This window comes from Heterodontus francisci, chromosome 4 (genome assembly GCF_036365525.1).
Source record: "Heterodontus francisci isolate sHetFra1 chromosome 4, sHetFra1.hap1, whole genome shotgun sequence".
NCBI classification, from domain to species: Eukaryota; Metazoa; Chordata; class Chondrichthyes; order Heterodontiformes; family Heterodontidae; genus Heterodontus; species Heterodontus francisci.
The window spans coordinates 148,179,682-148,204,178 of NC_090374.1; the positions used below are offsets into that span (position 1 = coordinate 148,179,682).

At 45.7% G+C, this 24,497-nt stretch overlaps 1 protein-coding gene and 1 long non-coding RNA gene across 5 annotated transcripts in view; one reads left to right on the forward strand and one right to left on the reverse strand.

Moving 5' to 3' along the window:
- Positions 1 to 9,906, reverse strand: part of LOC137369292 (E3 ubiquitin-protein ligase RNF38) — a 213,352-nt gene extending 203,446 nt beyond the window's left edge. The window contains exon 1 of one of the 3 annotated variants that reach the window (XM_068030301.1): positions 9,294 to 9,906. In XM_068030301.1, the coding sequence (XP_067886402.1) occupies positions 9,294 to 9,780 (487 nt within the window). In that variant the 5' untranslated portion in view covers positions 9,781 to 9,906. The remainder of the gene's footprint in view (positions 1 to 9,293) is intronic. The other 2 variants (XM_068030302.1, XM_068030304.1) reach the window with 2 other exon arrangements.
- Positions 9,907 to 10,509: 603 nt separating this feature from the next.
- Positions 10,510 to 24,497, forward strand: part of LOC137369293 (uncharacterized) — a 47,956-nt gene continuing 33,968 nt past the window's right edge. For both annotated transcript variants that reach the window (XR_010974915.1, XR_010974916.1), the window contains exon 1: positions 10,510 to 10,923. This is a non-coding gene — a long non-coding RNA (uncharacterized lncRNA). The remainder of the gene's footprint in view (positions 10,924 to 24,497) is intronic.

Sequence of the window (24,497 nt, forward strand, 5' to 3'; positions counted from 1 at the left end):
GTTTCCTTATAGCCTATCCAGACAGTGAGGAAGGTGCTGGCACAGTCTTCAGAGAAAGAGAGCAGTATTCGCATCTTGGACAAACTTAGGCGTTAGAGAGGCTTAACAGTTGTTGAAGACAAACCAGAAACAAACAAACATTCAACATAAAAGAAACTAAAATGCCTTGGAGGCAGTTTGGGCAGTGAAGGTATGGAGGTTTTATTTGAGGCTAAAGGAGATAACAAGGACAGATGAAAGAGGATTAAGGGTAAAGCCACTGGCAGCAAAAGACAAGAGCGGCTACTTAGATTTGAGAGTAACAAGAAACCATGCCTTTGAACAACTGAAACAAATGAGATTTTTATTACTATGTTGCAGTGATGGAGGAGATGAAGGTACAGTGATTCAATTACTGCACACAAAGGACTGCAGGCTGGCAGCAATAAGGTTTTCATTTTAAATATGAAAGTATTCTATTGTACAGTTAATAAACTAAAAGTATATTTGTCAAACTTAAGACTTTTACAGTTCATAAATGAAGGTTTTGTGGAATTAAGCATATTCCAATATATATGCACACATTGAAACTGCTAGCTTAGAAGGATTAATATCCTCAGCAAGGTTAAAAATTCCAAATTGAAATAAGCAATATGACTAGGTATAGGAAATGCAACCTAATGTAGGAACATGCAAGCAGCATATATAGCCAGAAACACTCATTTAGGAAGATGCTAGTTATGCAAACTGTATGCCCACGATTCTGAAAATTATTCGATAAAATGTGTGCTAATTTTCTCTCTTTAACCCTAGTTCCTGTCACAATGCAAAGTTTCACAGTTTCTAACAACATTCCGATACCTTGCTCAAGTGGCTATTCATTATACACGTGCCTAGACGGTGAACGTTGGCAGGATATTCAACTGCAATATCATGTGGGCCAGATTCAGTCCTCACGCGATAACTCCTCCTGGAAAGTGCATGTGTAACATGAGCTTCCAGTTCACCAATACCTGCAATTTTAAATTCCTATCCACATGTTCACCCCTACATGTGCTCATCCCTCCCCATCTGTAACCTCCTCCAGCCCTCCAAGAACTATGTAGTTCTCTACTCTGGCCACTTGTGCATAGAGTTGTTTCCCCGCACCATTGGTGGCTGTGCCTTCAATCATCAATGCCCAAAGCTCTGGAATTCTCTCCAAACCTGTATCTCTCCACCTTTCCTCCTTAAAACATACCTCTTTGACCAAGCTTTTGATCACCTGTCCTAATGTCTCTGTCCTTTGGCTTGGTGTCAGTTTTTGTCCGATATGCTTCTGTAAAGCGCTTTGGGGTGTTTTACTGCATTATAAAAGGTGCTCTACAAATGTAAGCTGTTGTTGTTGAGTTACTGGACAACAGCAGCCTGGTTCATTTTGCTCCATCACCTGGAGCATAGGGCCAACTGTAGCACTCCTGCCACTACATTGATGGAAATCAGCTGACCAAGCACAAACTGGAAACCAAACTTGGTGCCATCTGACTTAGTGCTAAAATGAAAAATGCCTTCATCTATCAGCTCATTAGGAATTCCTCACTTTTTTTAAACCCACTGATGTGTTGAGCCAATTAAAGTTACTAAAATCCCACTAAATCTGATTTTGTATTGGAGGACTTGGCATCTTTGACTGGGTCAGACTATAAAACAATGCTGGTCCTCGCAAGTGCTTTAGTAGCCTATAAACATATGTTGGAGTAACAAATGAAACACTACCTGTTGGAAATGCTCCAGAGTTTAGATGTGCAAAAACAAATACATAACCCTGGTTAACAGCAAATTATATGGAGGAGACCCAAGGAAAGAAAACAAGGGAAAGAACTTGCAGTTATATAGCATCTTTTATTACCTCATGCTGTCCTACAGTGCTTTACAGCCAATTAAATATCTTTGCAATGTAGTCACTACTGCAACGTAGAAATCGGGGGCTGGTTGTAGCAGATGACTCAGGATACACAATTGAGATGGAAGACAATTAACATTTTTGGAAACAGTTTTAACTAATGGAATTTTGCTAATTTATTGGTTAAATACATTTTTAATATAAATAGCAAGAACACACACTGAAGAATTATTTCCATCCATATTTGTGGCACCGACTTTAAAGGATGTGTGTTTCTTTTTAATAACAGCAGCAGAGATTAAACTAGAAATCAGAATGCGAATGCTAAATGTAATTCAAAACATTTCAGGCAACTGAAAAAAGAAATCGTTTTCATATTTGGAACAAAACATCTATCCCAGAAGTTGCATAACATTTCCCATACTAAAGCACAGAACATTCCTAATATTGTATATTGTTGAACACGTGGCTGCAGGGATGGTGTAGGAGGGAGGGTTTTGGTTTCCTGGATAATTGGGGCTCTTTCTGGGGTAGGTGGGACCTCTACAAACAGGATGGTCTTCACCTGAACCAGAGGGGTACCAATATCCTGGGGGGGAGATTTGTTAGTGCTCTTCGGGGGGGTTTAAACTAAATCAGCAGGGGAATGGGAACCTAAATTGTAGTTCCAGTGTACAGGCTGTTGAGAGTAGTGAGGTAGGGGATAAGGTTACAGGGACGCAAGAGGGCACTGGCAAGCAAGAACTTGGTTTAAAGTGTGTCTACTTCAACGCCAGGAGCATCCGGAATAAGGTGGGTGAGCTTGCAGCATGGGTTGGTACCTGGGATCCTGATGTTGTGGCCATTTCGGAGACATGGGTAGAGCAGGGGCAGGAATGGATGTTGCAGGTTCCGGGATTTAGATGTTTCAGAAAGAACAGAGAAGAGGGTAAAAGAGGGGGGGGTGTGGCATTGTTAATCAAGGAAAGTATTACAGCGGCAGAAAGGACGTTTGAGGACTCGTCTACTGAGGTAGTATGGGCCGAGGTTAGAAACAGGAGAGGAGAGGTCACCCTGTTGGGAGTTTTCTATAGACCTCCGAATAGTTCCAGAGATGTAGAGGAAAGGATAGCGATGATGATTCTCGACAGGAGCGAGAGTAACAGGGTAGTGGTTATGGGGGACTTTAACTTTCCAAATATTGACTGGAAATACTATAGTTCGAGTACTTTAGATGGGTCTGTTTTTGTCCAGTGTGTGCAGGAGGGTTTTCTGACACAGTATGTGGACAGGCCAACCAGGGGCGATGCCACATTGGATTTGGTACTGGGTAATGAACCCGGCCAGGTGTTCGATTTAGATGTAGGTGAGCACTTTGGCGATAGTGATCACAATTCGGTTAGGTTTACCTTAGCGATGGGCAGGGACAGGTATATACCGCAGGGCAAGAATTATAGCTGGGGGAAAGGAAATTATGACGCGATTAGGCAAGATTTAGGATGTGTAGGATGGGGAAGGAAACTGCAGGGGATGGGCACAAACGAAATGTGGAGCTTATTCAAGGAGCAGCTAATGCGTGTCCTTGATAAGTATGTACCTGTCAGGCAGGGAGGAAGTTGTCGAGCGAGGGAGCCGTGGTTTACTCAAGAAGTTGAAGCGCTTGTCAAGAGGAAGAGGGCGGCTTATGTTAGGATGAGACGTGAAGGCTCAGTTAGGGCGCTTGAGAGTTACAAGCTAGCCAGGAAGGATCTAAAGGGAGGGCTAAGAAGAGCAAGGAGAGGACACGAGAAGTCATTGGCGGATAGGATCAAAGAAAACCCTAAGGCTTTCTATAGGTATATCAGGAATAAACGAATGATAAGAGTTAGAACAGGGCCAATCAAGGATAGTAGTGGGAAGTTGTGTGCGGAATCAGAGGAGATAGGGGAAGCGTTAAATGAATATTTTTCGTCAGTATTTACAGTAGAGAAAGAAAATGTTGCCGAGGAGATTACTGAGATACAGCCTACTAGGCTAGATGGGATTGAGATTCACAAGGAGGAGGTGTTAGCAATTTTGGAAAGAGTGAAAATAGATAAGTCCCCTGGGCCAGATGGGATTTATCCTAGGATTCTCTGGGAAGCCAGGGAGGAGATTGCAGAGCCGTTGTTGTTGATCTTTAAGTCGTCATTGTCGACAGGAGTAGTGCCGGAGGACTGGAGGATAGCAAATGTTGTCCCCTTGTTCAAGAAGGGGAGTAGAGACAGCCCTGGTAATTATAGACCTGTGAGCCTTACTTCGGTTGTGGGTAAAATGTTGGAAAAGGTTATAAGAGACAGGATTTATAATCATCTTGAAAAGAATAAGTTCATTTGCGATAGTCAGCACGGTTTTGTGAAAGGTAGGTCGTGCCTCACAAACCTTATTGAGTTTTTCGAGAAAGTGACCAAACAGGTGGATGAGGGTAAAGCCGTGGATGTGGTGTATATGGATTTCAGTAAGGCGTTTGATAAGGTTCCCCACGGTAGGCTATTGCAGAAAATACGGAAGTATGGGGTTGAAGGTGATTTAGAGCTTTGGATCAGAAATTGGCTAGCTGAAAGAAGACAGAGGGTGGTGGTTGATGGCAAATGTTCATCCTGGAGTTTAGTTACTAGTGGTGTACCGCAAGGTTCTGTTTTGGGGCCACTGCTGTTTGTCATTTTTATAAACGACCTGGATGAGGGTGTAGAAGGGTGGGTTAGTAAATTTGCGGATGACACTAAGGTCGGTGGAGTTGTGGATAGTGTCGAAGGGTGTTGTAGGGTACAGAGGGACATAGATAGGCTGCAGAGCTGGGCTGAGAGATGGCAAATGGAGTTTAATGCGGAGAAGTGTGAGGTGATTCACTTTGGAAGGAGTAACAGCAATGCAGAGTACTGGGCTAATGGGAAGATTCTTGGTAGTGTAGATGAGCAGAGAGATCTTGGTATCCAGGTACATAAATCCCTGAAAGTTGCTACCCAGGTTAATAGGGCTGTTAAGAAGGCATATGGTGTGTTAGCCTTTATTAGTAGGGGGATCGAGTTTCAGAGCCACGGGGTCATGATGCAGCTGTACAAAACTCTGGTGAGGCCGCACCTGGAGTATTGCGTGCAGTTCTGGTCACCGCATTATAGGAAGGATGTCGAAGCTTTGGAAAGGGTGCAGAGGAGATTTACTAGGATGTTGCCTGGTATGGAAGGAAGGTCTTACGAGGAAAGGCTGAGGGACTTGGGGTTGTTTTCGTTAGAGAGAAGGAGGAGGAGAGGTGACTTAATAGAGACATACAAGATAATCAGAGGGTTAGATAGGGTGGATGGCCGATAGTGGATGCTCAGAGACAAGAGGCCTATAACATCACAAACTAGACAGACATTCATTTGAAGTACCATAAACAAGTAACTGAAAATGTTTAATATTTCATGCTTTCCTATATCTTAAAGATAAAGCTGCAAGAAATAATACTTTATTAAAGTTATGTAGAACAGGCAGCATCTTGTTGGTTAGCTACTTAATACCCCAAGGCACAGACTTAGATAAATGGAAAATATTTCTGCAAGGTTTATATTAATTGGTCAAATCTGATGATTGTTTTGCCAAAATGACTGTGAACTAGTTATGCCAGTCTTTCCTACAATCCCCTTGAAAGTGCATATCTACAACACAATAAATGTGTGCAACAGTCAGACAATAACTAGGATAGTGAATTCCACAAGAGTTTGTTTAAAGGAGCATCTCCAAATATAATTTCCTGTACACCCCATACCACTACATCTGGAATACCTCAACAATCTATCCTTAAAGCCCTTCTCTTCCTCACATTCATGCTGCCACTTGGGGACATCATCTGCACACATGGGGTCAGCTTCCACATTTACACTAACGTCAACCAGCTCTACCTCTCCACAACCAACTCTGTGCTGTCAGACTGCTGTCCAATATGCAGTCTTGGGTGAGTCACAATTTTCTCCAGTTAAATTTTGGGAAGACTGAACTCATCATCTTTGGCCCATGTCACAATACTCTGTAGCCTCACTGCTGATTTCATCCTCTTCCCCGTCCCGTCTCAGACTGAACCAGCTTATTCACAACCTCTGTCTTGTTTGATTGACCCAGAGTTGAACTTCTGACCCCATATCCTTCCCATGACAAAGTCTGCCAATTCAAGCTTTATAACATCACCCATCCCCACTCCTGCATCAGCCCATCTGCCACTGAAACCCACATCTACATCTCTGTCACCCCTAGACTCAATTATTCTATTGCTCTCCTGGCTGGTGTCCCATTCTTATGCTTTGAAAACTTCAGCTCATCCAAAAATCTGTCACTCAGACCCTAGCCCCTAAAACTAGGTTCCACTCATCCATCACCCGTGTTCACTAACCTACACAGGCTCCCAGTCCTAACAAGGCCTCAAGTTTAAAATTCCCATCGCCGCATTCAAATCCCTTCATGGCATCATCTCTCCTTTTCCCTAACCTCCTCCAGCAGTACACAACCACACCTGCCCCATCCCCCCATAACTCTCCATTGGTCCAACTCTTGTGCATCTCACTTTGTCCCACCACTAGAGGCCATTTGCAACTGCACTGTCCCACTTTTTGGAATTCCCTCTGTAAAACTCACCACTTCTCTACCCTCAAAATCCATTTCTTTGACCAAGTTTTGAGTCACCAACACACCCCACCCCACCAAATCTCTTTTTTGGACAGATGCCCAAGTATTGTCTGATTCTTCTGTGAAGCTCCTGAGAGTGTTTTTCTTCTTGAAAGAGATTATACAAATTCCAGTTGTTGCTGCTCCTTCTGAACAGCGCAAAACAGGATCAGCCTCACCTATGACACAAAGTCAAACAACCAAACAAACTCGTTCAGGTTCAAAGGGTGCTGTGTAACTGTTTGGGCAAGGAACTAAAGGACACCGCCTTTATAACTGCACCCCAGCATGAATCATCACCTCCAGGAGAGGAAGGGAGAATGCTGAATGGCAAAAATAATTAATTGAAATCTTAATACACTCTCACTGTTACAGTCTGCTCCAATTCATTTGTGCATTAAAGTGTGAATTAACCAATAATTTGATTAAACAAAGTAAACTGAAAAGTATGAATGATCAGATAATTTGAACTAAGCAACTTTAAATTCAGAGTCGATTGTACTTTCAATGTGCTTGGATGGGGTAAATTGTGATTGCAGGTCTCCACCATGCTGTAGCATGATCCCATTTAGTAGACAGCAGGCACTCCAAGGAAATGGCAAAATAGACTCATTGTCATGCCCACTTTTAAAAGGTTTCTAATCCTGTCTTCCTCTCCTCTTTTCCTGAAAAGATCAACTCCTTGTTGGGTGCAGTTCCAGGAGTCGGAAACCTGGCTATTGTTCCCCTCCTTAATTCAGGACTCCTGAAGTTAACTATAACAATGGAGGAAATGAACTTGAGACACACTGGAGGTCAAATCAGGAACCTTTCTGGTCTGTACGGCTTATACTTCTAATGGTTTATATTAAAATAAAAGCAAAACATTGTTTTTATTTCAGATTTCCAGCATCTGCAAAGTGCTGGAAATATTCCAGCACTTTGTTTTTATTTATTATTAATGGTTTATACTTACTGAGCCTGAGAAAGCCCACCCAACCTTTACAATAAAACAATCTTACTTTTGTTTTGAAACCAGTAGTTCTGCATTTGACATAGAAATCTACTGAATGAGCAACTTAATGATCACTGAGTCGCATTAAGTGCAAGTTAAACCAATCTTGTTTATTTAAAATCATATGGGAGAGGGAGCAAGTCAACCCACATTGCATCTTGATACATAATGTAAGAAAGACACTTGTCTTAAGCACAATGTGTCATTGTACACTGTAGTGACATGCTATATTACCATCTGTCTTATGATGCCTTTCAGAATACGAAAGTTGGTTTCAGTTTGGATTTTTTTTTATTCCTTCATGGGATGTGGGCGTCGCTGGCTAGGTCGGCAATAAATACTGGCCTAGCCAGCGACGCCCACATCCCAAGAATTTAAAAAAAAACCCATGTTCTGAATTAGCTCTGGGCTGGGAGTTTTTATTCAGACAGAAGTATAACTTCGCACACCAGAAATCACTGTGCAAGGAAACTACTAAAGTATCATTTGTAAATCATCTTTGTGAAGGAGTTACCATATGTGAATATGTTTAAAATGGAAGGCTGAAGAAGAATTGACAGGGCAAGACATTTTCTAAAGATGTAATAACTGACATTGAAACAAGGTAAGCAGTATGAACTAGTTCTGAACGTTGCAGAATTAATTTCAAAGCGACCCAAGATTTGAAGAAATTCATTTTTGTAAGATATAAAAAAATCTATTAAGTTCCAAGCATTTTCATTCTATACGAACAACATCCAAATCCTAATTCCTGTTTCCTGGTGCTACAAGTAATGGGTATTTCATTTTTTTTTAAAGACTGCTTTCAGGAATGAGATCTTCTCTGAATACAGGTTTAAGAAACATTTCTCGTGACAATTTAAGTCAATGTAAAACAAGAACATGCTACCAACCACAGACCTCTTCCAGATCACTACTCATACTGTTCTGTATCCGCATACAATGATAGACACTGGCCGTTAACTTCTGGAGATGCAACATGCTGCGCCTTGTGTGGAATTCCACCCAGTAGAGCACCCAAGAAATGAGGAAACACTTTACAAGTTGCAGCAAGCACCATATCTAGTTGGAAACTAAACACTCCTACCACTTGCATTAAGCTGTCCAGCTATTGTAAGTTTAATTTGAGTGACGCCATCTTCAGAGATCTTTTTCACTTACAGCTGTGTACGGAATGATTCGACAACAGAAGTTGTTGACTTGCCAATGACGGAGGTAAACGTAGGCAATTTCTATTTTTAATTGTGCACGTTCCTGCTCTATTCTTCTCTGTTATCAACAGGTACCTGTCCTTTAGCTAGGAGGTTAGCTGGTTTTGGTTATAAGTATCTCAAAAGCCCTTGCAGTATCTCTCCCAATATGAAGTGAGGTTTGCTTCTTCAGGACTATTCCTCCCCCTCCTAAATTCAGAAAGGAGACACTTTTATCGACTGTACGCTCCAAGTGCCCCAGTCAAGATTCAGCAAGCTCTCCCGATAAGCATCGATTCTGAACAGCAGCCAAACCTATACGTGGTCACGCTAGATGTTCATCTCTGCCACTGGGCCACCTTTGCCAGAAGTATTTTTAATACTGGCCCATGGCTAGGAAAACGTACAACCGAATTTATTTATATCACAAGGGCAAATTATATCCTGATATGACACACACGCTTATCCTACTTCTATCCCCGACCGCCAAACCAGCTGGAGCAGCTCTTTGAAAAGCCAGCAAAAGTTACTGAATGTCCCAACTCATTGGCGTTCGGGGCCTGTCCTTTTCCACGTTCCCTTATATCAGTTACATTCACGCCTTGCCCTTTACCTGCTGGCCGGGATGCTCCTGTCGCTGTGTCCATGGCCCCGTGCCCCAAGGCTGGGTTGTTGCGCTGACTCTGACAGCCGGGTTGGGGCTGGTGCTGCAGCTGGAGGCCGCCTGCCCCCGGCTGACTGCAGTAAGGCGAGTTCGGAGCGTTGCCGTTGAGTCCCGATCTGGATCTCGATCGCGTCCGAGGAGGTTCGAGTAGAGGGTGTGGGCCAGCCGGGAGGAACCTGCTCGCACTGCCTGCGCCCCTGTCCCACGGTTCCAGACGCACCAACACCTCCGAGCTCAGGCTCCCCAGCAACTGTCTTCCGCCACCTCTTCCTCCCCCCGCTTCTTGGTTGCTCAGCGGCCGCCGCTCCTCGGCGGATGCACCTTGGTCGTGGCTGGCGCTGCCGCTGCCGTCTTTGGGCGGAGGCGGTGGTCCGGCCCGCAGCCACGGGTACAGACAAGGCTCTTGTGCCAAGTGAGAAGTTGAAGCGATCGGCATTTGATGCCGGGGCGTGGAAAGAGACTGGGGGTGGGGACAGCGAGAGAGAGCCCGGGGGTGGGGACAGCGAGAGAGCGCCTGGGGGTGGGGACGGGGACAGCGCCCGGGGGTGGGGACGGGGAGAAGAGACAGGCAGAGAGCTGGGGGTGGTGGGGAGAGACAGGCAGAGAGCCTGTGGGGGGGGAGGGGGGGGGAGAGAGACAGGCAGAGATGGGGGGGTGGGGGGGGGAGAGAAGAGAGAGACAGGCTGAGTGTGGGGGGGGGGGGGGAGAGAGAGACAGGCTGAGTGTGGGGGGGGGGAAGAGAGAGACAGGCTGAGTGTGGGGGGGGGGAAGAGAGAGACAGGCTGAGTGTGGGGGGGGGGAAGAGAGAGACAGGCTGAGTGTGGGGGGGGCGGGGGGGGGAAGAGAGAGACAAGCAGAGAGAGGGGGGGGGGAGAGAGAGACAGGCAGAGAGTGGGGGTGGGGGAGAGACAGGCAGAGAGAGGGGGGGGGGGAGAGAGAGACAGGCAGAGAGCCGGGGGGGGGGGGAGAGAGAGAGAGAGACAGGCAGAGAGGTGGGGGGAAGACAGGTGGGGGTGGGGAAGAGACAGGTGGGGGTGGGGAAGAGACAGGAAGAGACAGGTGGGGGTGGGGGGGAGACAGGCAGAGAGGTGGGGGTGGGGGGGAGACAGGCAGAGGGATTGGGGGGGCGGAGCAAGTAGAAAGACTGGGTATTTGTGGTGGTGGTGGTGGTGGTGGTGGTGGGGAGGAAAGAGGGAGAAAGGACAGGCAGAGTCCGGATGGGGGCCGGGAGAGGTTCCCACTATTCAGAACGATCCCGAAGTTTCGATACTTTGTATCAAGCAGCGGGGATTGTAACAATAACCGGAGGCTGCAAGAGGAGAGGCCCAGCGCCCGTCCCTCCGTACACACCCAGAGAGTCAGCGCCGAGCACTGAATAAGGCCGCCGCGTCTACTTCACTTCCTCAGAGAGTGAGGAGCGGAACGAAGCTCGGGTCCAAGCGTGTAGCGGGGAACCTGCCTCTATCGCTCTGTGTTCTACCCCCACAGATTCGCTCTTTGATCCGCTCGATGACTGCAACAAAACGCCTACAAGTTTCTGTAATCTGGTATTTTCTTCCTCCTGTATATATTTTTGGGGGTAGGTTGTTTTGTTTTTGTTTCTCTTCCTCGTTCCCGTCCGTGGCCCCCGGACTCCTCTTCCTCTGTGTGTCTTGTGCCGGGGGCCGGGTTATTTACAGCGGCCTCATGTGTTGCTGACTCAAACCGCTCTCATGGGTTGCGTTCCTCGCCAGAGGGAGGGGATGAATAAATAAATGATTGCTAAGAGCCGGTGACTCTCAGTCACCTCTCCCCCATCTGCACGCACAACGTAACAAACCTTTCAGCATATCACCCCCAAAATAGACTCAAGCCCACAGCACACCTGACTCCACTTCGAGTCCAAGACAGCCTCATTCAAACTACATTCTAACCCAAATCCACATCTGAAATAGATCCAAACCCACACCAGTTTTGACTCCACTCCAATACAAATCCAAGTCAACCAGTGACCCTAATCCAAACTACATTCCAACCCAGATCCTGACTCAACTACATTCATTCTTAACCCAAACCAGTTCCTGGTCCTATTCAAACTCGATTTAACCCAATCCAAACCTAAATTAGAACCTGACCCTTATCCACATTGCAACTGGACCCCGCACCAAATCCTATACTCAGTTCATGCAAGTAATGTCTGGAGTGTTGAGGTTTGGCTGGTATGGAGGATGAGCGGGTTTATTTGTGTATGTACATACTAACTGGACTACCAGCCTGTCCGATCCTTGCTGCAACTCTAGCAGACTGGGTGCGACACTCAGAATGAATGTAAAGGAGATCAAAGAGGTTTCAGCTGCAGACTCAACCCATCAAGCCATGACTAGATCAACAGCAGGAAATGAGACATCGGCAGCCTACAGCCACGGACAACTCTGACTGTAACAAACACAAGTTGCACTCCGCTCGGCTGCTTTTCTAGTTTATTTTGTTGTTCGTCCTTAAAAGAAATGGAGATTCGCGTAGTTCTCTTTACTATCCAGTTTCCTTTTTAGTTAGTCTGAGGTTCAAAGGCTCCGATCGACTGTTTCGTGTCGATTGCGCCGACTTGGCTCCACTGAAGGAGGAGGAGTGAGCAACGCAGCTGCCTGTTATTTACTAACATAAGTAAAAAGCTGGGGGTTGTGTGACTCTTCAGAGCTGATGACCGATGGGATAGTTTGTGAACTGATGTTTGAAATCTTTTGTTTAGCATTAGCAAGAGGAAAGGCCCAGTGTCTTGCTAATAGATGAGCGCTCTGGTTATTTCGATGAGTAACAAAATCCTGTTTGCCGTTACAGTAATTGGTTCTGATTTTGGGGTAAATTGCGACATTGCTGTCAAATTTAGCGGTAGAAATACGATTTATGAGGAAATACTATCACTCGGAACTGAGAAGATACTGAGAGCAGAGCAGATTACCCAGGGCACACATTCATTTTCCCAGATGCGTCGTTTTGTAATATAATTTTCCTGGGTTTCACACAGTAATCTCGCGATTTTTTTCTCATGTCCCCCTCAACTGCATGTTACAGCTACCTTTCCCGATTTTTATACTTGGAACTGGAAAACGAGTATCGAGCGGCGCGAAAATGCAGCTCCAAGCACATTGACAGAGTGGAAATATTCACAGAATTGTTACAGCGCAGAAGGAAGCCATTCGGCCCATCGTGTTTTCACCGGCTCTCCGAATGAACAATTCACCTAATGCCATTCCCCCGCCTTTTCCCCATAACCCTGCACATTTAAGGAGTGCATTCCAGACCTTAACCACTCGCTGTGAAAAAATGTATCCTCATGGTGCTTCTGCTTCTTTTGCCAATCACTTTAAATCTGTGCCCTCTCTCACGAGTGGGACAGTTTTTCCCTATCCATTCTGTCCAGACCCCTTATGATTTTAAATGCCTCTATCAAATCTCCTTTTAGCATTCTCATCAAAGAAAATAGTCCCAATTTCTCCAATCTATCTACATAACTGAAGTTCCTCATCCTTGGAACCATTCTCATGAATCTTTTCTGTGCTCTCTCCAGTACTTTCACATCTTTCCTAAAGTGCAGTGCCCAGAACTGAACGCAATACTCCAGCTGACACCGAACTAGTGTCTTCTACCAGTTCAACATTACCTCCTGTTAATAAAGCCTAGGATACTGTATGCTTTATTAACCACGCTCTCAACCTGTTCTGCCACCTTCAATGACTTATGCACATATACTCCCAGGTCTCTCTGCTCCTACACTCCCTTTAGTGTTGTACCCTTTGTTATATTGTCTCTCCATGTTCTTCCTACCAAAATGAATTACTTCACATTTTTCTGCATTGAACTTCACTTGTCCACCCAAACCATCAACTTGTCTATGTCCTTTTGAAGTTCTACACTATCCTCCTCACAGTTCGCAATGCTTCCAAGTTTCTTATTATCCACAAATTTTGTAATTGTGCCCTGTAGGCCAAGTTCTAGGTCATTAATATATATCAGGAAGAGCAAGGGCCCCTGGGGAACTCCACAACAAGCCCGAAAAATATCCATTAACCACTACTCTCTGTTTCCTGTCACTCAGCCAATTTCGTATCCATGTTGTTATTGTCCGTTTTATTCCATGAGATATAACTTTGCTCACAAGTCTGTTGTGTGGCACTTTATCAAATGCCTTTTGGAACTCCATGTATACCACATAAACAGCATTGTGCTCATCAACCCTCTCTGTTACCTCTTCAAAAAAAAACTCCAGCAAGTTAGTTAAATATGATTTTCCCTTAATAAAAGGGACAAACTCAGACAAGTGTGGATTAATTAAGGGAAGCCAGCACGGATTTGTTAAAGGCAGATGGTGTTTAATTAACTTGATTGCATTTTTTGATAAGGTAACTAAGGTTACTATGAGGGATAGTAAGAGTTTCTATAGATATTTTAAAAAGAAAAGTTAAAGTGAGCATTGGTTCTTTAAAAAGTGAGTCTGGGGAATTAATAATGGATAATAAGGAGATGGCAGATGAAATGAACAAATATTTTGCATCGGTCTTCACTATTGAGGATACAAGTAACATCCCAGTATTAGCGGTAAGTCAGGAAATGGAAGGGAGGGAGGAACTCAAGAAAATTACAATCACCAGGGAAGTGGTACTGAACAAATTGTTGGAGCTGCGGGCTGACAAGTCCCCGGGTCCTGATGGACTTTTTCCTTGGGTGTTAAAAGAAGTGGCTAGTGAGATAGTTGATGCGTAAGTTTTAATTTTCCAAAATTCCCTAGATTCAGGGAAGGTTCCTTTAGATTAGAAAATAGCAAATGTAACTCCTTTATTCAAAAAGGGAGGGAGACAGAAAGCAGGAAACTACAGGCCAGTTAGCTTAACATCGGTCTTAGGTAGAATGTTAGAAGCTATTATTAAAACTGTTATAGCAGGGCATTTAGAAAAAATCAAGGTAATCAGAGTCAACATGGTTTTGTGAAAGGGAAGTCATGTTTAACCAATTTATTGGAGTGCTTTGAGGGAGTTGCATGTGCTGTGGATGAAGGGGAACCAGTAGATGTATTGAACTTAGCTTTCCAGAAGGTATTTGATAAGGTGTCACATCAAAGATTATTGCAGAAAATAAAAGCTCATGTTCTAGGGGGTAGCATATTGACATGGAGAGAGGATTGGCTAGCTAACAGGAAACAGAGAGTAGGCATAAATGGGTCATTTTCTGGTTGGCAAGATGTAACGAGTGGTGTGCCACAGGGATCAGTGCTGGGGCCTCAACTTTTTACAATTTATATAAATGACTTAGATGAAGGGACCGAAGGTATGGTTGCTAAATTTGCTGATGATACAAAGATAGGTAGGAAAGTAACTTGTGAAAAGGACAAAAGGAAGCTACAAAGGAATATAAACAGGTTAAGTGAGTGGGGAAAGACCTGGCAAATGGAGTATAATGTGGGAAAATGTGAAATTGTCCACTTTGGCAGGAAGAATAAAAAAGAAGCATATTATCTAAATGGTGAGAGAGCTTTGAGATGCAGAGGGATCTGGGTATCTTAGTGCATGAATCGCAAAAGGTTAGAATGCAGGTACCGCATGTAATTAATAAAGCTAATAAAATGTTATCGTTTATCGTGAGGGAAATTGAATGCAAAAGTAGGGAGGTATGCTTCAGCTATACAGGGCATTGGTGAAACCACATCTGGAGTACTGTGTACAGTACTGGTCTCCTTATTTAAGGAAGGATGTAAATACGTTGGAGGCAGTACAGAGAAGGTTTACTAGACTAATACCTGGAATGGGTTGGCTGACCTACGAGGAAAGATTGGACAGGCTAGGCTTGTATCCGCTGGAATTTAGAAGAGTAAGCGGCGACTTGATTGAAACATATAAGATCCTAAGGGGTGGATGTGGAAAGGATATTTCCCCTTGTGAGAGAATCTAGTACTAGGGGTCACTGTTTAAAAATAAAGGGTCGCCCATTTAAGAGAGAGATGAGAAATTTTTTCTCTCAGAGGGTCGTGAGTTTTTGGAATTCTCTTCCTCAAAAGGCGGTGGAAGCAGAGTCTTTGCATATTTTTAAGGCAGAGGTAGATAGATTCTTGATAAGCAAAGGGGTGGAAGGTTATCGGGGGTAGGTGGAAATGTGGAGTAATCAGTTCAGCCATGAACTTATTGAATGGCGGAGCAGGGTCGAGTGGTTTACTCCTGCTCCTAATTCATGTGTTCGTATACAATGTAATTGATGTGTATATAGATTTCCAAAAGGCATTTGATAAAAGTGCCACATAATAGACTTATTAGTAAAGTTGAAGCCCATGGAAAAAAAGGAGGAAGTGGCAGCTTGGATACAAAGTTGGCTAAGTGATAGGAGTAATGGGTTGTTTTTCAGACTGGAGGAAGGTATGCAATGTTATTCCCCAGGAGTCGGTACCAGGACTGTTGCTTTTCTTGATATATGTATTAATGACTTAGATTTGGGTGTACAGGGCACAATTTCAAAATTTTCAGATGACATAAACGTTGGAAGTATTGTGAACTGTGAGGAGGATAATGTTAGAGTTCAAGAAGACATAGACAGGCTGGTGGAAAGGACAAATGAAATTTAATGCAGAGAAATGTAAAGTGATAAATTTTGGTAGGAAGAACGAGGAAAGCCTATATAAACTAAGGAGTACAGTTCCAAAGCAGGCGCAGAACAGAGAGATCAGGGGTATATGTGCACAAATCATTGAAGCAGGTTGAGAAAATGGTTAAAATGTATACGGCATCCTGGGCTTTATAAATTGAGGTATTGAGTACAAAAGCAAGAAAGTTATGATGAACCTTTATGAAACACTGGTTTGGCCAATTCTGGGCACTGTGCTTTAAGAAGAATGTTAAGGGTTTAGAGAAGGTGCAGAAAAGATTTATGAGAATGGTTCCAGGGATGAGGGACATCAGTAACGTGGATAGCTTGGAGAAGCTGGGGTTCTTCTCCTTAGAGAAGAGAAGTTTGGAGGAGATTTGATAGAGGTGTTCAAAATCATGAGGGGTCCAGACAGAGTAGATAGAGAGAAGCTGTTCCCTTTGGCAGAGGGGTCGAGAACCAGAGGGGACAAATTTAAGATTATTGGCAAAAGAAACAAAAGCAACATGAGAAAACTTTTTTTTTATGCAACAAGCAATTAGGATCTGGAATGTACTGCCCGAGAGGGTGGTGGAGGCAGATTCAATTGTGGTTTTCAAAAGTAAATTGGATAAGTACCTGAAGATAAAGAAAAATGCAGAGTTACGGGAAAAGGGCAGGGGAGTGGGACTAGCTGAATTGCTCTTGCAGAGTCAGCGCAGACTTGGCATGCTGAATGGCCTCCTTCTGTACTGTCACCATTGTATGATTCTATAGGCTAAGAGACTATTTAGCAGAGGTTTGTAAAATTATGATACTTTCCCCATTCACTCTGGGAAAACCTATTTTCCCGGAATGCTTTACCAAGCAGATTGGTTGGGGTAGTGATTATTGCAACTTTTTTTGGAACAGTTGGATAAATATTTGAAGCATAGGGATATGCAGGGCTATGAGAGAGAATAGAAAAGTGGGGTTAGTTTTAGATTGCTCTAGCATGGAGCTGACAATGGGCTGAATTCCCTCCTCTTGTGCTGTAAAACTGTGTAGTTCTAGTATTGAAGTGGAAAGACAACCAAATGTCTTTTTTTTAAGTTTGTATTTGTAGTCATCCACAAGCTAATGTTAAACAAAAACCAGCGTGTTTCAACAATTTTGAACTGAACTAAGTTTGAACAAAATTAAGATATTCAGGAAATCTCGGTTATCCAAATTTGAATTTAAAATGTCCTGGTGCTATTGTTGTTTGACACATGGGGGTAGAGATTCACTTTCTATGTTGTTCATATTATAGTTCACGTATATGTATCATGCATTTTTGGACAATAGCCTGATAAGGCAAAGATGAAAGGAAAAGAGTAACTGGTAGCGGTTAATGGGTGACTTTGTTAATTTTATCTTTTTTATTAATTTCTCAAGAAGGTACAGTCACATCTTATAAAGCTGTTCTATAATTTGGTGTATATTCACACATATACACTTTATGAAGACATTGTAGATTTCAGGTACATTCATATTTATATTTTATGAGACCACTGTACACTCATCCATACATTTTATGGAGAGTACGTTCCGATTCTGAAAGTGCAGTACCTGCGAAAGCAATACATGGACACAACCAGGCCAATTCACACAAGTGTGTTTGCATTGACAGCAATGTAGACCAAGGAAGCAACTTGCTTGTCTAAGCTTTGGTGTTTAGTTAGACCAAAGGAACGTGTGATTGCGGGAGGGTCTAATAGTCCAGTCAATGCATAATAGCACTGATGGGGTCATTTGCGTTGAGTGTTGCGACCGAAGCGGGAGGAGTGCACTATTTATTCTAGTTCCACTTCTCCACAGATAACAACATATTGTGACAGAAACCAAACCTGCCAAAATGAGACACATTAATTTCGTCATATGGAACATTATTTTTGAACTGTTACTGGACTTGAAATAACTTGTTTAAATTGACCACAACAGTGGCTGAAAACATGGCTGCACATTTACATTCTAAAAGACAGTTGCATGAAGAAGACAATGGGAGTACTACCTGATTCAATTAGCCAGATGGATATTGTCAATGAGCCAGCATTCCACCTGCTCACTGACTGTCCAGTAAGCTTGAAGGTATCCACAAACCTCACAGCAGTGGCTGTTCCAAATAAGGAGCTAGTCACATGACTAACCTGCTGGCCAACCTGGGGATTTCTGAATTGTGCCTGATACAAGCAGTTTTGGAAGAGATTGAACTTCAAGAAGAGAGCATCTGTCTCTCTGTCTCTCTCACGCAAAGTTCCAGGGACCCACGGAAGTAACTTAAGCCTCAAGATAGAAGACCAGCGAAACAAGTTTTAAAGTGTGCACTGGGCCCCAATGAGTCGGCAAGACCTAACTTCAATCAAAGTCTTTACATCCAATCCAGAAGCAGTAACTAAATTCCATCAGCTGCTTCAAACCTTTCCCCTTTGATTCTTTCTCCTCCTCTGTCTCTATTTGTGTGTGTTTATCGCGCATGTATGCTAGTGTGATTGTGTTGCCTATTTTTAGTAGTTTTAACTGAATTAGAGTTTTAAGGTTAATAAACTTACACCTTTCTTGTTCAAATCTGTGAAAACCTGTCTGGTTGATTTCTTTGCCATTACAATTAGAGAGCAGTGAGCAAGGACTCACTGAGAGGGAAGCTAAAACACAATGTTTTAAAAATTAAACCATGTTACGACCAAACCAGGAAAAGGCTGAGAGGGGAGCCCTAGACCCCTGCCTCACCTGGTCATAACAGAAATTTGGGTGCTTGTCCAGGATTGGACCCACAGACAAAAGAGAAATTGAAAGTGGGAAATTAAATTGATCCCAGTCAAAAAAAGAAAATATTTCAATACAGGTTTTCTTGTGGTTGTGTGTGCGAGAATACAATCGTGTCTGCAACTGAAGCCAGGAACTCCCCAAGCCAGGGTGAAGTAACTTGGGATAATGAAAGGCATGTCTATGGAAGAGTTGAGGAATATGGGAGAGCAGTGTGGGATCACTTTGCTTGCCAAGACTTGGAAGTCCGAACTCCTAAGACTAGTGGCCAACCATTTTTCCCTCGAATCTGAAGCAGCACAGACAGGGTTAGAAAAGAGAGAGAAAGGGAGAGACAAGAGAAAGAAAAAGAGAGAGGAGAGAGAAAGAAAGAATCTTCCAGAAGCAACATGAGCAAAGAGAGCTGAAGAGGCTTGAATTAACTAGGGGGCGACAGAGTAACCCCAGTGAAAGCATAGCCAATGTGGAGAATAGTAATACGGGGCTGTGTACTGAATTGTTAAAATGTTCCCAATTGATTCCAGAATTGAATGAGGGAGACGTGGAAGCATTTTTTGTATCTTTTGAGAAACTGGCAAGGCAGTTAAAATGGCCGGCTGAGAGCTGGACTCTTCTGGTGCAAATTTATGAACTGACAAAATGCTATTCTCGGGGCATATGAGCTAGTACTGGAAGCCTACCGCCAGAAGTTTTGAACCCTCGGGAAACAAGCTGATCAAACGCACTTGGAGTTTGAGAGAAGTAAGCAGCTGGCTTTTGACCAGTGGTTGAGGGTTCTTAAAGTGCAGTCCAGCTATGAAAACCTCAAAGAGGTAATTTTGCTAGAGGAATTTAAAAACTCTCTCCCCCTCTCCAAAAACACTCATGTAGAGGAACAAAAAGTTCATAGAGCAAGGCAAGCCGCAGTTTTGGCTGGTGAGTTTGCTCTGATATACAGGTCAGTTCCCCATGGGGAAACTTTTACTAGTCACCCCCACAAATCGGAAAAGGATGAAGGGTGGGAAGGTGATAGGAGCCCAAGCAGTCCTGGGAGAGAAAGAAAAGCAAGACACACAGGGTCTCTCTCCTCTAGCCAAAAAGGAAGGTGCTGTAAGTACAAGTGAGACCTGGAGACCCGTGTGCTTCCATTGTAATAAGCCAGGTCATTTGAGAACTGACTGCTGGAAACTACAGAGAAAACCAGGGTTAATCAGGGCACACCAGCTCAGTGAAGGAGAAAGGACCCTGATGGAAGCAGAGCTGAACAAGCTGTGGCTTTAACTGCAGCAGTCGTAAGGCCCAGAAAACATACTGCTGCAGGTGCAGGAAAACTTAATAGGATTCTTGAAGGTTATCAGGATTTTGTTTCTGAAGGGAGAGTAACTCCATACCCCTCAAGTAGGGCAAGCAAGCCTATAGTGATCCTCAGGGATACAGGGGCCACCAGATCCCTTTTTCTGGGAAAAGGCATAACCTTTCCCCCAGAGAGTGCAGTAATTACCAGAATGGTGGTAAATGGTATTAGAGGGCAGTGTACACGTGTACCTTTACACTGGGTGCACTTGGAGTGCAACCTAGCTTCGGGACCGGTGACCGTAGGGATTGTCCCTAGTTTGCCTGTGGACAGGGTTGACCTGCTCCTGGGTAATGATCTGATGGGGTGAAGGTGGTAGCTTCCCCAGTAGTGAAAGAGAGACCGTAGGAGTTCAGAGAGACAGGGCATGGCAGGAGATAGTCCCCTGCAGTTCCACTGAATGTGTAATGAATCGAACCATGACAAAACCAGCTTCTCCAGAGGAGACTGAATTAGCACAGCAGGCAGATGACCATGAGGACTGAGACTTTCTTTGAAAGTTAGAGGACCCAGGGAATAAATTAAATGGATCTTCCCTAGCTGAGGCTCAGCTAGCCAACCCAGTACTGAGAGAGTCTTCTGCCTGCAGGATTTCCCCAGCAGTGGATATTTCGACGTGACGTTCCGGAACGTGGCGGGATGCATCAAGTTCCTGAAGGCGTTCAAGGAGAAAGGGGACCGGGCGCCACTGTCGATCCTCACAGCGGAGCCGCTCTTCACGCTTCCGTCACAACGGGACCGGGTGGTGATGATTCACCTCTACAACCCCCATGTTCCGGTGGTGGATGTACTCACCTTTCTCGCCAGGTACGTCGAGGTGGCCGGCAGCAGCACTGATGTCAAGGACCCCTTTGGGATCTGGACCAGCAAGCGGCAGGTCAAGGTGACCTTGAAGGTAGATCCCAGTGGAGCCATCATCCACCCTCCCTCCAGCTTCGCTATCGGGGGAAGTTGAGGCTTCTTGGTCTACGCTGGGCAGCCCAGAGTTTGCCGCACCTGTGGTAAATCTGGTCACATGGCAGCCAACTGCAGCACGGTTGTTTGCAAGAACTGCAAGGAGGAAGGCCATCAGACCAAGGACTGTAAGCAGACTAAGTGTTGCAACTTGTGCGGTGCGGCAGGCCATCTCTACAAGACCTGCCCCAAACGCTGCCTCAGTTATGCTCAGGCGGCAAGGTCCAAGGAAAGGCCGGGAGAAGGTTCGACAAAGGCGTCCGCTGTTCGAAAGGAGACCAGCAACCTTCTCCGCAGTGAGGAACTTCAACCTGAGAAGGAAGGGGAGGCAGCTGAAACCAACGACCCAGCACCTACCCATTGCCCGGAAACCCCTCCTCCACAGACAGAATCAATGGAGGAGGAGGCAGCAGATGGACAAACAGGTCAGTGGCAAGTGGTCCAGAGGAAAACCACAAAGAAAAAACATCCCAAAGCCACCACCCAAACCAGTGGCAAGAGGAGGCTCTCTTCTGAATCAGACTGCAACAACTCCTCTTCACTGGACGGGGAAATGCTGGAACGACAGCCCCTTCAAAAGAGGCGGCAGAACTCCGAGATGGATGATAAAGCATCCCAGCCCCCGGGCACTGGAAGCTGTGATGGGCCCGGCGTGCCCCAACCCCAATTCCCCACACGTAACGACGTGGCCAACGCAGCTCAGCTCCGGGACACCGGGAGCAAAGACACGTCTGGCGCACCTGAGCTCCGCGAGACCGGGAGCTGTGATGTTTTCGAGGATGAACAGATGGAAGCAGCTGAGGACAACCCAATCCTCTCTGCATACAAGACCCCCCCGATGTCACCCGAGCGGCACAAACCCTGCATGAAAAATCAGGAGGGGTTTCTGAGCCCAACCAACGTGAAACTGCTTGCGCACACGATGGGTATGCAGGAACATCTCGAAGGGGAAGTACTGGGACTAGCGAGGACAAATGGTCTGGGAAGCAACAACTAATTTTTAGTAAAAAATGGGTGTAAGAATTGCTTCCATTAATGTGCGTAGCATTAAATCTACTACGCGATGTGTTTCAACCTTGGATTACCTTGCCAAGGTCAAAGCTGACCTACTGTTTCTGCAGGAGTGTGGAATACCACACCTCAGCACCTACAGGCAGTGGTCGCGATGGTGGTCCCACGGGCCATCGATCTGGTCGGGGGGAAATGACTGCCGTTCCTCCGGCCTGGGTATTCTGCTGCGGGGAGGTAACTTCACCATCTCCGAAGTTAAGGAGGTGGTGGGCGGCCGCCTCCTCGTAGCAGACGTAATGTACAACAACGCTCCGCTCCGGTTGATCAACGTGTACGCCCCGGTACAACGCAGCGAGCGGCTGACCATCTTCCAGCAGCTCCCACTGCTGCTGGCGACGTCCAGGCCGGTCATCCTAGGCGGTGACTTCAACTGCATCATCGATGCGGCTGGTGGATCCGGCAGTGACGACAGCAAACTGGACGCTACGTCCAGATTCCTAATAGAAACAGTTAAGGATGCCAAACTGCACGACGTCTTCAGCAAACCTGCAGACGGAGCGCAGCGCAGATACACATGGTCAAGATCGGACGGGTCTGCCCGTTCCAGGATTGACTTCCTGTTTGTGTCCCGTGCTGTCACGGTCGGATCCACCGACGTCAAGCCAGTGTTCTTCTCCGACCACTGCCTCTTACTGGCCGACTGTCACTTACAGGACGACCAGCGGGTTGGCAGAGGGACGTGGAAGCTCAATGCGACACTGCTGACCCCAGAGAACGTTGAGGAACTCAAAAGGGATTACAAAGGTTGGAGGACCGTGAAACCCCTCTTTGAGTCTCCAGTTCACTGGTGGGAAGCGATTAAGGAGAACATCAAGAGGTTCTTCATCCACAAAGGTGTTCAGAAGGCGAGAGAGAGACAGAGGGAACTGTCCCGACTCCAGAAAATTATGCAAAATCTACTCCGGTTGCAGTCAATGGGGGTCGAGGTCAAGGAGGACCTCCAAGAGGTGAAGAGCCAGCAGGCCTCGCTCTTTGCCAAGGAGGCCTCCAAGATCATCTTCCGGTCCAGAGTCCGCTCCATCGAGCAGGATGAGACGTGCTCGCGTTACTTCTTCCAAAAGGTACACAGAGAGAGCTCTGTTATCAGCAGCCTGAAGGAAGAAGATGGCTCGGTAACGTCTTCGCAGTCCGACATACTAAGGATCAGCAAATCCTTTTATGCTGGGCTGTATGACGCGAAGCCCACAGACAGCAGAGCCTCCCAGTCCTTCCTGTCATCTATCACAGAGGTCTTAGATGACAGCAGGAGGGAGGGAGTGGACAAGCCGCTAACTCTGGACGAGCTGACAAAGGCCGTCGAGTCTTTCGAGACGAGTAAAACTCCCGGGAGCGACGGCTTACCGGTCGAGTTGTACTCGGCCCTGTGGGACTGGGTCGGCCCGGACCTGCTGGAAGTATACGAGAGTATGCTCCTGGCCGGCAGCATGTCAGAATCCATGAGAAAAGGCATCATCACCCTCATTTACAAGCAGAAGGGGGAGAGGGCAGAAATCAGAAATTGGCGGCCCATCTCGCTGCTTAATGTTGACTACAAGATTCTGTCCAAAGTCATAGCCAGTCGAGTCAAGTCTGCTCTGGAGTTGGTGATTCACCCCGATCAGACCTGTACTGTACCCGGCAGGAAGATCTCTGATAGTCTCGCGCTACTCAGGGATACGATCGCCTACGTACGGGACAGGAGGGTGGATACCTGCCTCATCAGCCTGGACCAGGAGAAGGCTTTTGACAGGATATCGCACACCTACATGATGGACGTGCTTTCCAAAATGGGGTTTGGGGAGGGAATCTGCAATTGGATCCAACTGCTCTACACAAACATCAGTAGCGCAGTCTCAATCAACGGGTGGGATTCTGACAGTTTCCCGATCAAATCTGGAGTCAGACAGGGCTGTCCTCTGTCCCCGGTCTTGTTTGTTTGCTGTATTGAACCCTTTGCTGAGTCTATTAGGAAAGATGCGAGCATAAGAGGGGTGACAATCCCAGGCAGCGGAGGCACTCAGGTCAAAACCTCCCTGTACATGGATGACGTCGCCGTTTTCTGCTCGGATCCGCTGTCCGTGCGCAGACTGATGAGCATCTGCGACCAGTTCGAACTGGCCTCGGGAGCCAAAGTTAACCACGGCAAGAGCGAGGCCATGTTCTTTGGCAACTGGGCTGACCGATCCTTTGTCCCCTTCACCGTCAGGTCAGATTACCTGAAGGTGCTGGGGATATGGTTCGGAAGGGCCGGGGCGTGCACCAAAACATGGGAGGAGCGAGTAGCCGAGGTACGACAAAAGTTGGGCATGTGGGGGAAGCGATCTCTCTCCATTGTGGGTAAGAACCTGGTCATCAGGTGCGAGGCGCTCACGTTGTTGCTCTACGTGGCGCAGGTCTGGCCCATACCCCACTCCTGCGCCGTGGCAGTCACCCGAGCCATTTTCCGC